Here is a 16,932-nt window from a genome sequence, read left to right as displayed (position 1 = left end):
AAAAAAAAAAAAAAAAAAAAAAAAAAAAAAAAAAAAAAAAAAAAAAAAAAAAAAGACAATGACATGTGGAAGATTTTTTGGGGGAGTAGGGGGTGCTGCCTTTGTAGCTTCTATCCAACAAATCGGAACTTTAAGAAATAAGGCCATCTTTATAAAAATGCTTTAAAATATTTTAAAAATCTGACTATAGGCAATTATTAGTTTAAGCTAGGAAGATCTAAGTTTCAAAACCACATATGAAGAAATGATATTAATATCATTAATTTTATTATTAATAATGTTCATATTTATTTTAATAAATAAGAGTTAGTGCTGCATTGGTAAACACACAAAAAATGGGTTTACCCTGGCAGCAAGAGATGCAGCAGGCATCTCTATTCAAAAGCCCTAAGGCTTTTGGTATCTCTCATGAAATCTGATAAGGGAGGGGTGGAGTGTAGCTGTTACAGAAAGAAAAGTTACAGAATAAGCTGAGAACAAGTAATCATTTAATTATCAAACATGCATTGGTAATAAAGAAATCTAAGATGTAATTTCTGAGATTTGAGAGTCAAGAGATGGTGATGACTTGGAACAGGGTGGCAGAGCAGAAGTGATGAGAAGTGGTGCCATTTGGATATATTTCAGAGACAGCGCTAGCAGGCCTTTGACCAACTGTGTGTGGAGTAAGAGAAAAAGATAAAAGTCAAGGCTTTTGCTTGAATGGTGATGCCACTTACTGAGGTGGGAGAAACCAGAGGAGGTACAAGTGTTTAGTTCTGTACCCATTAAGTTAAGGATGCCTATGAGAAATTCAAGTGAAGACATGAAGGAGCTGGTCTGATATATTAATACTTCTCTGGAGCTCAAGAGAGAACAGGCTAGAGACATAAATATGGGAGGCAGGAGCATACAGATGGGAGTTACAGCCATAAAATTGGATAAGAGCTTGCTATTAATTGCCCTCAGCTTCAAATTCACCTTTCTTTTTCCCACCATATGATACTGGAACTGCATCCTGTAGACACTTTTCCTTTGCTAGCTGACTTACTGTCGCCAGAAGAGGTACTGGAGAGACACTGCAGGGCCAAAGCACACTTCTAGTATGCCAGAGCCTGTGGATCAATGGGAAGAGAGGATTCTCTGCCACCACAGCAGAGAATTTCCTAGATTAGCTGTAGCCCATGCCCTCTCGCAAATTTCTTTAGCACTGGCAGGTTGTGTGTTCCTGTGGCATCCATACCCTCTCCAAAGAGATCTGAAATTCCACCTGGGGAAGTAGGGAAGAATCCATCCTTTAAGTTCATTCCTTGTTCACTGCTCATTAGCTCTATGGGTAGCAGCTGCTTTCTGTAGTTGCTACTTCTCAACCCCTTAGAATCCACTTTTATGCCTTTTAATAGTTAACTACTTTTTACTAGTTAACACTTCATATTAAATTTTCCTTGTTCAAATTATCAGGGTGGTTTCTGTCCCTTGACTGATATGAAATTAGTACTGAAGTGGTCCCAAGAGACAGAGCATTAAAGATGGGATTTTTGGAATTAGGTTCGTCATGCCTTTGGGCTTGAACACAGGGCTGAGTCCTTGCCAACGGGAAATGGTATGCTAGTAATCCAAGTATGCACTGGAATCACAATTAATCCTGCTTTGATTGTGATAAGGTGTCTACTCAAGTAAGTGCCTTGGTAGCCTAAGAGGCTATTGTCCTTAACCATTACAATGATGGTTACAGGACCATGTTGTGTAATAGATTCTGCTGAGAACATGGAGCATTTATAGAAAGAAGTAATAAGCTTAGGTCCTTAAACTCTCTTGTATGAGCTGTTGTCTGAATAGAGAAAGCTTCCATGACAAACCTAAAAGAATCTCTGACATCTTATAGCCAAAAAGATAATATTGTTAAAAATTAAACACAAATTTAATTATGTGGGTTGCAAATTTACAATTTCAGTTGAATTGACAGCTTCACCTAGTTTCTTATGTAAAAGTTAGGGCATTCATGAGGAACTCTGAAATCTGGAATGGGACATCTGTTTGGACTTAGACAAAGCTGCCGAGAATCTTGAACTTGTGTTATTCTGAGCCTCACTTGCCAGTGCAAATAGCTTGCTTTTTGTGTCTGAGAAGTCTGACCTGGTGCAGCTGCCTTGTGAGGGGATGCTCTTCTTTCTGAGGAACCACCACAACCAACTCCTTTGCTGTCACTAAACCCACAACTTAGGTCAAATCTCAGCATGCTTAAGGGCAGAGATTGGCATACTTTTTCTTAAAGGATCAGATAGTAAATATTTTCAGCTTTGCAGGCCATATGGTGCCTGTCACAACTACTTAACTCTGCTATTATAGTGGTAAAGCAGCCCTAGACAATACATAAATGAATGGGCATGGCTGTGATCCAACAAAACTTTGTTTACAAAATCAGGAGGCTGGATTTGATCCATAGGCTGACCCCTGACATAGAGGAAGAAATCCAAAAGCTTAGGAAGGTGAGAGTGTCGGAGTAGATTTTTCATATGCAACCTGCATACCCACCTGCCCACCAACTATATCCCTCAAGAAATCTAGAAAACAGTCCCTTCATGAAGGGATTGAAAAATACATTAATTAGTGGCAACATCTGCATCTTGTGTGTGTGTGTATGTGTGTGTGTTTTGGGGTTTTTGTTTGTTTTTTTTTGAGTTTTTTGGCAGCTGGCCAGTATGGGGATCCAAACCCTTGACTTTGGTGTTATAACATCACTCTCTAACTGACTGAGCTAACCAGCCAGCCCACCATCTGCATCTTGAAAAGCTTTGTGATTGTTCTCCTATGTAAGTCAGGAATGACCACAGGAGACATGACTTGATATGGGTTCCCTGATTCAAAAGTGATAATACCAGGGAAGCAGAAGTAACAGCACTTAACCACTAAAGACAAGGTAGATGCTTTTACAGAAAAGCGCAGCAGGGATGTACTGGTAATTAGCATATTTTGGCCTGTAGGGATTTCTGTTGGTGGCCAAGTAATTATGATTTCTGTAGGAATAAAATAGATGGGTAGACTACTAGTTTAATGTTTGATTCATATAAGACAAAAACTCCAGACATGGTAGCTAAAAACCTTACTTAAATCACCACAATGGAGAATCACAGGTACTCAACCAGTTTTCAGACCTAAGCTGATTCATATGCTCACAGCCCCTTGTTTAAAGGAAAGGCCTGGTCCCCCTGAGGAAGAATCCTGTAGCACTGCCACAAGTATACAATGCGAAATCTGTGGCCACTTACTAAAATGATTGCAAAGTGGGGAAAAGGAAATATCCAAATTTGCAGGGATTACTAGACAAAGGCCCTGAATTGATACTAATTCTTGGGAATACAAAATGCTGCTGCTGTTTACCAAAGTGGGAGCATGTGGTGACAATGAAGTCATAGGCCAAGTCTGAATCACAGTGGGCCCAGGTGGTTTGTGGATCCCACACAATTCCTGAATTGGAATAGATATACTTGGCAACTGGTAGGCTCCTCCACTCTATCTCTATAATCTATGGGGTAGGGGTTATTACGATAGGAAGAACTAAGTGGAAGCCCCTGGAAGTTCCCCTTGCTACTAAGACAGTAAACCAGAAGCAAAACCTCAAGCCTGAGAATTGCAAAATCAGTAACACCACCAAAGACTTGAAATATGCACAGGTGGGGATACCTGTCACATTACCGTGTAAATTTCCCTGTTGAGTCTGTGCTGAAGTCAGATGGATTTTAGATAATAACTGTGGATAATAAATTTAATCAGGTGGTGACTCCAATTGAAGCTGCTTTTCCAGACATAGTAACTTTACTGAACAAATTAACATAGCCCCTAGCATTTGGTATGTAGCTATTGCCCCAATTAATGCTTTTTCTTCCATACCAACTTGTGAGGACCACCAGAAGCAATTTGCTTTTACCTGGCTTGTACCTGAGTACACCTTCAAAGCCTTGTCTCAGGGCTATTTCAACTCTCCTGTTCTCTGCCACAATATAGTCCAGAGATTCTGATCGTCTTGACATTCCACAAAACATCTCAATGGTCCACTACATTGATGACATTATGCTGAATGAATCTGAGGAGCAGGAAGCAACAAGCACTTTAGATGCTTTAGTAAGACATGTGAATCAAGAGAGTGGCAGACACTCCCAACAAAAATTCAGGGATCTTTCACCTTAGTGAGGTTTCTGGGTGTGTTCAATAATCTAAAGTATATCAACATATTCCCTCCAAGGTAAAAGACAAGTTGTTGTACTCCTATCATCTACCATGCACAAAAGAGACATGACACTTGGTAGGCCTTTTGGACACAATATATATCACACATGAGTGGGCTGCTTCTACCATCTACCAAAGTCACTTAAAAGGTGTCCAGTTTCTAGTAAGGACTAGAGCAAAAGAAGACAAGCTGATACTTCCACTTGGGCCTATGATCTAGCAGATCCAATGATAACCAAAGTGTCTGTGGTAAATAGGAATGTTGAATGGAGCCTCTGGAAAAGTACCAAAGGATAATCATACTGCAGAACTGTAGGATTTATTGGGCCTATGATCTAGCAGATCCAATGATAACCAAAGTGTCTGTGGTAAATAGGAATGTTGTATGGAGCCTCTGGAAAAGTACCAAAGGATAATCATACTGCAGAACTGTAGGATTTAGGTAGCAAATCCACGCCCTCCTTTACAGATAATTATTTTCCTTTTGAGAAGCAGCTTTTCGCTTGCTACTAGACCTTGTTAGAGAGTAAATGCCTAACCATCACATTTCAGGTAACTATGTGTCCTGAGCTATGTATCATGAACTGGAAGCTACATGATCAACCAAGTCATAAATTGGGTGTGCACAGAAGCAATACATCAAGAGAAAATGGTATATAAAAGAACAGGCTTGAAAAGATCTGGAAGTTACAAGTAATTTGCATGAACAGATGGCTCAAAATCCTTCAACAATTCCTGCTGCAATGCCTCTTCTTCTCAGTCTATACCTATAGCCTCTTGGGTGTTCCTTATGATCAGTTCACTAAAGAAGAAAAAATCTGAGCCAGACTTATGTTTCTACATGATATGTTGGCACCCACCTGAAAGCATTACCTATCCCACTAAGGGGTAACCCTAAAGGACAGCAGTGAAGGTGAAACCTCCCAGCGGGCAGCACTTCAAGCAGTACATTTGGTTTTCCACTTTACAGTGAGAGATGAGCAGATGTACAGATTTATACTGATTCCTTAGAGGCTGCAAGCAATTTGGATGAACAGTTAGGGACTTGGAAGAAACAGAAAAGGAATATTAGAGACAAGGACATCTGCAAAATAGATGTGTGGATAAAACTCCTCAGAAGGGCAGAGGTTGTACAGATTTTTGTGTCCTAGAGAATTTTCACCAAAGGCATCCACTACAGAGGAGGCTTTCAATAATCAGAGGGACAAGGTTAAGAACAGAGTTAGTTAAACATATACTTTCCTTAGCTTAAGCATAATTTCATTCTCATAAGATGTTTGGTCCTTAACAGAATGGCTTGAAATAATATCTGTAACACCAATCTGAAGTTGTTTGGCAGAACACCACTAACCCCAAGCCTGCTTTGAAGTTCATATACCTCCAGACTCGAAGGAGCTGAGTTCTTTAGGATGCCATAAATAGTTGTGCTGACTTCACTGTGAGCCAATCAGATTCCCACACAACTCCCAAGATTCCTACTCATGATTTTATTCTATAAATGCTTGTGATTTTAAACCACTGAGGAGTTTGGGTAATCCGAGCATTTGTGTCCCATTCTCCTTGAGTGGCCATTCAATATTAACCGTTGTCCTTTATCACTGCAAACTTTGGTGTGAGAGACTGTTTAGTCACTTGTTATGGTGGACAGTGGACCCCTCTCAGTTCAGTAACAATTACATTGGACCTCTTCCATTATGGAGGAGGCAAAGACTTACACTCTCTGGGCTAGATATAAATTCTGGATTTGCCTTCCCTGCCCATAATGCTTCTACCAGCACCATCTGTGGACACACAGAATTCATGCTTCTAATGAAGTAATTCATTTCATAGCAAAGGATGTGTAGCATTAGGCTCATGCCCATGGTTTTATTACATACCCCCATTACCCAAAGAAAGCTGCTAATAGAAAGGTAGAATGGCTTACTGAAGACTAATTTATGGCACCACTTGGGAAACAACACCCTGAAAGATTGGGGTTCTGTCTTACATGATGCAATACAAGTTTTGAATTGCAGACCATTATATGATGCTGTCAACTTCATAGCCAGAATACAAGGGTCTGGAAATCAAAAGCTGAAATTGGGAGTGGCTCTTCTCATTATTATATGTAATAATCAACTTCCACAATTTTGTTTTGCAGCCTGGAAACTCTGAGCTCTGTTGATTTAGAGCCTTAACTCCCAGGAAGGAATGCTTCTACCAGGGGATGTAACAATGGTTCCACTGAATTGGAAGATGAGACTACTGCGTAGGCATAGTGGGCTCTTTATGACAATGAACCAACAGGAAAAGAAAGGAGTTATCACTCTTCTGGGTGGTTGATCCTGATTACAAAGAGGAATTAAGTTATTGCCACACAATGAGGGCAAAGTGGACTATGTCTGGAATACAGGGGACTCACTGAGATGCCTCTTAGTTCATCCATGACCAAAGGTAAGGCTTAATGGAAAATGACAGTAACCAGGAAAAAAAAAAGGCAGAGATACCGAGATTTCAGATACTTCGGTAATAAAGGTTTGGGTCACTCCACCAGTTAAATAATTTTAACTACCTGAGGTTCTGGCTGAGGACAAGGAAACTATGGAATGGGCAGTGGAAGGAGGAAGTCATGGATGTCAACTACAGACTTATGACCAGTTACAAAAACAAGGAATACAGTAACTTCGCATAAATGCTTGTTATGTATATACCAGGGTACTTCAAAGAGTTCATGGAAAGATTTGCATTATTTTTCAATTCTATTTTTCCACAAACTTTCTGAAGTACCCTCATATATTTAATTTGCATATATTATCTACTTCTCTCTCCTTTTTCTCCTTAATATTTTATAGAAGTTTCTTGGTGGTTAACTTTAATATTTAGCATTAAGTAACAGAATATTCAGTAAGACTGTGACTAAATTTGACAACAATTAATATAGTCAGCAGTGGACATAATGATCATTGGGACTATGCATCTTCTCTCTTCGGGAAAAGGGTGAGAACTTCTTTGCTTGTATTAAGGGTAGCTGTATCTCTTCTTCTTCTTTTTTTTTTTTTTTTTTGGTGGCTGGCCAGTAAAGCGATATAAACCCTCATCCTTGGTGTTATAATACCATGCTCTAGCCAACTGAGCTAACCAGAAAGCCTAGCTGTTTCTCTTTGGGTAGAAACATAAGGTTAATTCTGTGGTAGTACTGATGTTGAAATGTAGAAAGGTGGATGTGGTTGCTGATTAGCTAAAGGGTAGATTGTTCCAGTTATTAATTTACTGCCTCTCATTTCCAAATCTACCATTCTTTGGGCCTCATCAAGACTTTTTTCTTTTGCCAGCTGACTGATACTAAGCTTGGCCAATAGAGGGTGCTGAAGAGACACTACAAGGCCAGAACAGGAGAAGATGTTTCTCTTTCCTTGTTCCAGTGTGCTGTTTTATATTACACGCAGAGCCAGGGCACTGGCATGTAGTGAGCCTGGCAGCATTATCCACAGTGGCAGCCTCAACTGCATCCTCAGCAAGTTTCCCCCCCATCACAGTAATGGCCCTATTGACTCAGCTGCAATTTGCTGCCTCCAGCAAGATTCTCTGCCAACACAGCAGTGGTCCTCACAGTTCAACAAACTTTGCCTTAGGTAAAGTTCTTCATCAAGCTGTAGTTCTGTCCATTCAGCTCTGACCTGAACCCTCTGGCAAGCTTTTCCTTCACCCGTGACCACTCTCACTGTTCCACTGAGGCCTATGCCCTATGGCCAAGCTTCTTTGCCATAGACACAATGAGTGTTCTGGTGGCAGCCACACCCTTTCTAAACAGGTTTGAATTTCCTTTAAATTCTTTTTTTGTTCACTCTCCCTCAGCACTAGGACTAGCAGCTGCTTTGTATGCTGGTACTTCAATAGCCATTTCAGTAGGTAACCACCTTTGACTAGTTAACAATTCTTTTTATTAAATTTGCCCTGTTCACGGGCCGGCCCGGTGGCGCACTGGAGAGTGCGCCACTTGGGAGCGTGGCGGCGCTCCCGCCAAGGGTTTGGATCCCATGTGGAGACCAGTTCCCGCTCACTGGCTGAGCGCGGAGCGGGCGCAACACCGAGGGTTGCGATCCCATTGCCGGTCCCCAGTACAGGCGCGACACCGAGGGTTGCGATCCTGTTACCAGTCAGTAAAAAAAAGACAAAAAGGAAAAAAAAAAAATTTGCCCTGTTCAAATGACTAGTATAGTCTCTGTCTTATTTAACTGAACAGTGAATGATCTAATCTCCTAAAGTGTGAGTGTGCATATGAAAAAAGAAGGCCAGGGAGAAACCCTGGAGCATTCCTATATGTAGAGAGCAGGAAGAAGAAGAGGCAGAGCCAGCAAAGGGAACAGGAAAAAAAGAGCCAGTGAAGTAGAGGGAAAAAACAAGCATGCATGGCTTCCAGGGACAAGTGGAGAAGGTATTTCAGAAAAGAAGCAATGCTCAGTTTAGTCAAAAACTGTTGTGAGGTGAGTAAGGTGAACCAAGAACTGACCGAGACATTGGCAGCAGGTTCAATGGACAAAGATAAGAGTCTAATTGGAGTGGGTTTTGCAGCGACTGCCATGTGAGCACACAGAGAAGTAAGCATCAACAACGAGTATTTGGAGGAATTCTGATACAAAGCAGAGCAGAGAAACAGAACAGTAGTGAAACCAATCATCACAGCTTCATATTTTACTCGGGCCTTATTCTGCTGGTTGGGTGCAGGCACAGCACAGGTGGAAAGTTGAGTTTAAGCAAAGATTAACATAGCAAACATCCTTTTAAACACGTAGCTCATTAAAAAATAAGAGAAATTCCCCAGGGATCAAAAATAAAAAGGAGGCAGAAAACCAGAATAATACAACTTCATCTTCCCTCAGGGCAAAGAAGACCAGTCTTGCACCTGGGCCACCTGGACAAAACTGGAATTCTTGGAGGGATATATGTTCACTGTTTTCATTGCAAGACTGATTTTCAAATTCCATGTTAATTTTGAATTCCAAAATACCAGTAGTAATGATGTAATACCATTAATAGATCTGCAACATAACCAGTGCCACTTTAGGCAAGCCCAAGTACAAAATGGCGCCGTCCACCTCCTCCCCTCCCCTCCCCCCTTCCCTTTACAAGAAGCCCCCTGACTTGAACAGAAACTCCTTTTGCTTCTGCAAGGATGCAGTTCTCCACCCGATCCACATTAGCATAATGACCCTCCTTGACAGTATCAGCCAGCCCTTGATGCACTATATTAGCTCTACCACCCCCATGCCTGTTGCTGTCCCCTTTTCAGGGCAGCCCTGGGCTGCCTGCTACTTTGAGCACAGCCCAGCAGATTTTCTTCCTTTAATAAAGCTTGAACAGTACCCAGCACGTGGTACCTGGCATCTCGGCTCACTTTATTTCAATGATTATTTCCAGATTGAAAAAATATGATCTCTAAATCATTAGCATCCAGAGTTATGTACTACATTAAATTTTTTAATTGAATATGCAGTATATAAAATATTTTTTATTTTCTTACTTCTCTTAATTTTTATAGTGATGACAGTCAACTAAGCAAAGCTTATACTGTGAGAATAATTCTTACTCTACTTTGAAGACTTTTTGAAGTGCAGTATGAACACTGCACCAGTATCCTAGGGCTGCTATAATAAATTACCACAAACTGGTTGGGTTAAAACAACAACAACCCATTCTCTCACAGTTCTGGAGACTAGAAGGCTGAAATCAAGATGTCAGCCCTCTGAAAGTTCTAGGGAAGAATCTTTCCTTGCTTCTCTCTAGCTGGCAATCTTTGATGCTCCTTGGCTTATAGACATGTCATAACAATCTCTGCCTCCATCATTATATTGTGTTTTCCCTGTGTGTCTGTGTAAAACTATATAACTGGTTTGAACCAGTCTTGCTTCTTTGTACTAGCACATTGTTTTGCAGGAAACCCAACAAGCATGCACAGGAGAGGAAGGCCATGACCCTGGGCACTAAAGGAACAAAAGTTTCCTACTAGAAGAATCAAAAGGTTGGAAACTTAATCAGTGGAGGTAATTCCTCAGTGAGAGATCCTACAATAAGGAAGACCTGGAGCACTGACCAGATATGGACTTGTGTAGAACTAACCAATCAAACTCTGCTTACTTAAAACTTCTTCATTCTTTCTCTTGCTCCCTGACTCCTTAAAGTATGTCAGACCCTAGGTCTGATTTGAGCCTTGCCTCCTGTCTTCTTGCCAGTTGACCTTGCAATAAAACCTTTCTTTTTTCAAAAACCGGTGCCATAGTATTGGCTTTGATGCGTGTTGGGCAGTGAGCTCTTGCTCGGTAACATGTTTCCCTGTGTCTTCACAGTGCCTCCTTATAAAGACATCAGTCACTGGATTTACAGTCCATCCTAATATAGTACACCCTCATCTTAAATTGATTACATCAATTACCTGTGGGAAAGCAAAATATTTTGGCCCTAAAATATATTTCTTTGACATATTTCAAGATGGCTAATTCAGACAAACTAGAAAAACAATATTAGCTAGAAGGATATTTCTTTGTGGAAAGAAATTTACATCTGTATATCCAAACAGCCAGGCTTCCTTTGAGGCCCCTCCTTTGGCTGCTATCTATTCTTTTTGAGGGAAGCTGTGAGATTACCTGAAGTATTTTCATCTTCATACGATATGTCTCTACATAATTTTAACTTCTGACTTCCTTCTTTCACCTGTGATGTCACCTCCCCCTAAAGCTTCAGAGAAACTTGGTCTCAGGCCATTGTTCTGGGGCTTCTACCTATTAGGCCTCATGGCTGGCTTAACATCAGTAAAGCCATGATAAGCAACTTTCCACCCTCTTCCCCCTTGCCCTTCCCTATCTTATGTTAGTCAACTTTTCACCCTCTTTCCCCCTGCCCCTCCCTATGTCATGTTAATCAACTTTCCACCCCCTACCCCCTTGCTTTCTGAGAAAAACCAGAATTTGTGCAAAACAGATTCATATGCAAAAACCACCACCCAATGCCTTTCCTCTAATCCAAACCCTATAAAACCTTTTTAGTCTGTATAGGTGCAGGAACTGATCCAACTCAGTCTCCACACATAAAACATGAAATGAGCCAAGACATGGATAATAGTGTAGAATTTAAAAATAGCAAGCCCATTAAAAATTTAGAATTGATTATAATTAAAAGCTGAAACCAAGGGATACAAGTTTTTAATGGGAACTTTCCAGTATGTCATTATATAGAAAAGTGCAAAATGCTGGAAAATATTTAGAAAATATTTACTTCACAGACTTTAAGAATATAAACATTAAGCCATGTTGCATATTTGTACTTCTGCTTAGTCTTTAACTGGTTTCCATAAAATTATGTTATTTGTTTGCCAGAAATTTTCCTATGACACTCTAAGTATAATGACTTCTTTTTATAAAACGTTAAGCCCCAGGACCATGATATTTGTATATTAATTTGTTGAAGAAAAGAGTATTTTCTTAATGTTTCAAAGAAATAAATGTGTCTTATAATATTTAACCTAGTATGACTTCAGTAATCTTGATATAATCAACTCAACCAGTATAAAATCCACATATATCCCTTTCAGGTTAGGAAAATCCACCTCTTTTCCTCTTGAATCAATGATGACAAAAAAATAAAAATAAAAGTGATTTTAGAAGAATATTTAACAACAAAAATACAGAATCATGAATTTTCTCTATAACCTAATACTAATCTAGTCCTAGAAGGAGCCACTAATACTGGTAGACAATTGTTCAGCACTTGCACAAGATATAAATCCACAGATTCAGGAAGCACACAAACCCTAAGCAGAATAAATAAAAATAAACCCACAAACATGCCTGATGTATTAAACTATAGAAGGGTAGAATAAAGTAATAGAGAGCAGTGGAAACCAGAGGAATAATATCTTTCAACCAATAACTTCAGAAGCAGTTATATCAGCATTCAAGAATGAGAATAAAACATCAAAATACGTTCAGACTAGTAGTACACCAAGGGCAGGGTGGTGGTAACTGTTCGTTCTAAGTGGAAATACACTGCCTATAAAGAATGTAAAAACATTGTCTTGTTTCCAGGATGGACCACTCCCACCCCCCTACCCTTGGTATGACACTGGTTCAGGCAAAGGAAGTTGAGGGAATTTCCAACAAATCTTTTTTTTTTTTTTTTTGTGGCTAGCCGGTAAGGAGATCCAAACCCTTGACCTTGGTGAGAGCTTGACCAGCACCAAGTTCTCCCAAGTGAGTGAATTGGCCAGCCTAAGGCTACATTTTAGGAAGAAGAAAATGATAAGAGAAAAAATGTCCAAGATGCAAGAAGAAAAGGTGAACAAAGAAATGAGTACACGCACAGATAAACTTGAATAAACACTGACTGTATAAAACAATAATAATGCCAATTGAAGGGGATTATGGGGATTAAAAAAAAAAAAAAAAAACCCAGGGAATGAAAACGCTGGACATTAATAATTTTTAAAAAGGCTAACTAGGTTACTAGGTTAATAGTAATAGACTTGCTCCAACAATTGAACCCCTTGTCTCCTACAATGACAGCTTCGTCTGCTTCCTACTAATAAGAAAAAAATTCAAAATTAAATTTTGACTAACTTGTAAAATGCCTCTGTAACTAAATGTGCTTATCTCCCAGGGCACCCCCACAACTCAGCCTAGCTAATAACCAACTGCTGGCAGGCATTTCTGCTTTTGTAATCTTGCTAGCCTGCTCTACTTGCATTTCTAATTTTGCCTGTTCGCCTAAGTCACATGGGTGAAAAAGAACTAAAATCAGGGCCGGCCCAGTGGTGCACTGCTGCAGTGCACCGCTTGGGAGCGCGGTGGCGCTCCTGCCGAGGGTAAAAAAAAAAAAAAAAAAAAAAAAAAAAAAAAGAACTAAAATCAACAGCTGTTTGCCTAAGATACAAGATTAAAACTAAGCCTATGGCCATAAAAACCCTGTCAAACTCATGTACAGGGTCCCAGGATTCTCAGGACGTGAGTCCAACCTGGGTCCCTCCCATAATTAACCTTCTGGGGCCGGCCCGTGGCTCACTCGGGAGAGTGCGGTGCTGATAACACCAAGGCCACGGGTTCGGATCCTATATAGGGATGGCCGGTTTGCTCACTGGCTGAGCGTGGTGCTGACAACACCAAGTCAAGGGTTAAGATCCCCTTACCAGTCATCTTTCTTTTAAAAAAAAAAAAACCTTCTGACTCTTCTACCGTCTGAGCATCTGGAGCCTTTCTTGCCAAGTTCGTTCCACAACACTACAAATGTGCCCAGTTCTGTTTCATCCAAAAATATCCTTCCTTCAACTCTGTTACCCCTTTTCAAGTTAAAGCTTTCCTTCTTAGTTTCCAGTTAGGAATTATGTAAAAGCCATAAGCACAAAAAGGAGAAAACCTTTTTTTCTGTTTACTTCTTATATTGTTTCTTCCAACATGCCATTGAAAATTGGCTCAGGTTAGGCATGATCCTAGGAGGTCCCATAAAGCAAAGACCAGGTATAATTAATTTTCTTTATGCAGCACCATGAGCAAGTGGATATTGAATAAATATTTCAAAACACTGTATTTAAAGTCTATTTTTTATGTGCTTACTATTTCTTTCTTATATTTGTGAAAGTTAGTAAATTGTGACAAGTTAATCTATGTTCAAGTTTGAGAGCCTCTTACCCTTTTTCAGTTTCCGGACAGCCAACATGCAATGGCTAGGAGAGAGATCCCATATTCTTAAGGTTTTATCATCACTTACAGTAGCACAGATGGGCAGATAAGGATGTGCAGCCAACCCCCACACCTCTCCTTCCATGTGTCCCTTTAAAGAAAACACAGTTAGGATCAATTTAACCTAAAGATATAGATATAGTATACTTTATTTAGAATAAAACTAAAGTAACATTCAACAATATATTATAATGAATAGGCTAATGAATAATAAAGTATAATAAAACTTTTTTGTTTATCTTTAGAATACACCATGAAATACCTTTGTAACAACTTTATCTCCACAACTACAATATAATCAAGTTACTACTACAATCAGCTTATAACCCTAGAACATATTCTGGGTGGAGAGTGGGTGGAGAGGGAAGAAACTGGCTGCCTGGAATGTTAATCCCCCCCACACAGGAGGGATCTCCTGCATGACGGAGTGAGGAGCTCCATAGACTTGTGAAAATTTAAAAAAACAAAATAAAAAATCACAACCATTGAAAGTCTCTGGAAATGGTTACAAGGAGATACAACAAATAAAGGAACATTTACTCAAGAAAATCTGCTAAAGTTTGGTGAGAACAGTGACAGTCTGTCATATTTAAAGTGAGATCCACTCCCTTCCTCCCTCCTCCCAGCACATCGGGAGGGAAACTCCGCTCTAGACTGATGCAACCAAGAACACCAGGCTCGCTCTCTCCCCAGCTCCCAGGTGGACAGCTATCTTCCCAGGAGGCGAAGGGTATCAGCATTTCTCCTCGTGACCCCAGCTGCATGTTGCTGAGGCTAAATTCTTGGTGAACATAGCTCATAGGTGGGAGCTCCCTTCTGCTCAGCCCCTACTCCAGATGGAGGCTCCACCTTGGGTGTGGTGCCACTGAGGATATGGGGGCCCTAGTGGCACCCAGAAAGACCTGAGAATACTGTCCCTTCTCTTCCTACCAAGCACTCAGCTCCTAAATCCTGGGACACTCAGAGAGAAACATTACATTTTCCTCACTCTTAACTCCACAGCCCTGGCTCAGAGATTTTGCCTGGAGGCAAAAGCAAGCCAGAAAAACAGATGCAGGTTAAGCATCCCCAATCTGAAAATCCAAAAACCCAAAATCCAAAATGCTCCAAAATCTGAAACTTTTTGAGAGCTGACGTGACACAGGAAACACTCATTGGAACATTTTGGACATCACATTTTTGGATTAGGAAGGCTCTACTGGTATGTACTTTGCAAATATTCCAAAATCTAAAAAAAATCCGAAATCCAAAACACTTCTGGTTCCAAGCATTTTGGATAAGGGATAGTGAACCTGTAGTTCCTAATCTCTTCTCAAAGGAATCACTTTCATTTAAAGCAGAATGTAGAAAAGTTCATGTCTAAGGGTGCTCTCAAACACAGTGGAGGTTGTGATGAAAGGTAATTAGGAGAAGACTGGTAGACTCGTTGGACACAGAAGCAAAACTGCAGGTCAAATAGTTTGTCTTAGAGAACCAGGGAAATCTCAGAGATAACTGGGAGGAGCCTGCTTGGAATCATAACAAAACTTGAACACTAACCTAGAGAACCATCAGTTCCACAAAGCCTGAATTTGATTGGTTGAGTCTGTGGAGCAATTTACATTCCAGGAAAATGTTAAAAAACAAAAGAGCCATCAGCCAGCAATTAAAAGAGTTTAACAGCTGGATGTGGTCAGGGAAAGAAACAATCAAAGAGGAAGGAACAGTTCCCAAATCATGTTGTGAAGCCAATGTTACCCTGATAACCAAAACCACATAAAGACATCATAAGAAACTAAAACTACAGATGAATATCCCTTACAAATATGGATGCTAAAACCCTCATAAAAAATACTAGCAAAGCAAATCCAACACATATAAAAAGAATTCTGCACCGTAACAAAATGGGATTTAACACAGGAATGCAAAGTTGGCATAACATCCAAAAATCAATTAATATAATATACCATATCAGTAGAATGAAAAACAAAAAAAAAATGATCATCTCAATAGACATAGGAAAAGCATTTGACAAATCTCTCCCCACCCATGATTAAAACACTCAACAAACAAGGAATAAAAGGGTAATTCCTAAACCTACTAATGAGCATCCATGAAAAACAGAAAGTTAACGTTATATTTAACGGCGGAAAACTATATGCTTTCCAAGATTAGAAACAAGACAAAGATGTCTGTTCTCAGCACTTATATTCAACATTATACTGAAGGTTCTAGCCAGGACACCTGAGCAAGGAAAAGAAATAACCAGCGTCCAGATTGGATAGGAAAAAATAAAACTATCTCTATTTACAGGTGACATGATCTTATATATAGAAAATCCTAAAGAATCTACTATAAAGTATTAAAACTAATAAATGAGGACAGCAAGTTTATAGGATATAAGGTCAGTGTACAAAATCAATTGTATTTCTATACACTAGCAATAAACAATCTGAAAACAAAATTAAGAAAACAATTCTATTTATAATAGCATCAAAGATAAGAAAGTACAGGGCTGCCTGGTTAGCTGATTGGTTAGAGTGCAGTGTTGTAACACCATGCTCAAGGGTTCAAATCCCCATACTGGCCAGGTGAGGAGGAGGAGGGGGTGGGGGAGAGGAGAAGAAAGTACTTAAAAATAAATTAAAATAAATGCAAGACTTGTACATGAAAACTACAAAACACTGTTGAAAAAAGTTAAAGAAGTTCTAAATAAATGGAGAGCTATTCCATGTTCATGAACTAGAAGACTTAATGTCAGGATGGCACTACTCCCCAAACTGATCCACAGAATATTGCTGCTACAGGGGCTGGCTGGTTAGCTCACTTGGTTAGAGCATGGTGTTGGTAACACCAAGGTCAAGGGTTCAGATCCCCACACTGGCCAGCTGCCAAAAAATAAAAAGAAGAAGAGTGCTGCTACAAACATTTTTGTATATGCTCTTTTGGTAAATACATGAAAACACTGCTCTTGGGTATATACACTCACACACTTTAATTTCTCTAGTTTTATATTATCTTTATTTCTACCATGAAGAGTTTC

General features: G+C 39.8%; 1 protein-coding gene across 1 annotated transcript in view; it reads right to left on the bottom strand.

The window, feature by feature from the left end:
* Positions 1 to 16,932, bottom strand: part of EML5 (echinoderm microtubule associated protein like 5) — a 76,138-nt gene that overhangs the window by 31,989 nt on the left and 27,217 nt on the right. Inside the window, exon 13 of the mRNA XM_008592527.1 lies at positions 13,860 to 14,001. Within this exon, the coding sequence (XP_008590749.1) occupies positions 13,860 to 14,001 (142 nt within the window). The remainder of the gene's footprint in view (positions 1 to 13,859; positions 14,002 to 16,932) is intronic.

Source organism: Galeopterus variegatus, unplaced genomic scaffold, assembly GCF_000696425.1.
Source record: "Galeopterus variegatus unplaced genomic scaffold, G_variegatus-3.0.2 Scaffold7995, whole genome shotgun sequence".
Taxonomy (NCBI): domain Eukaryota; kingdom Metazoa; phylum Chordata; class Mammalia; order Dermoptera; family Cynocephalidae; genus Galeopterus; species Galeopterus variegatus.
Note: the sequence above shows the minus strand (reverse complement) of the source record. Positions and strands in the feature narration are given on the sequence as shown.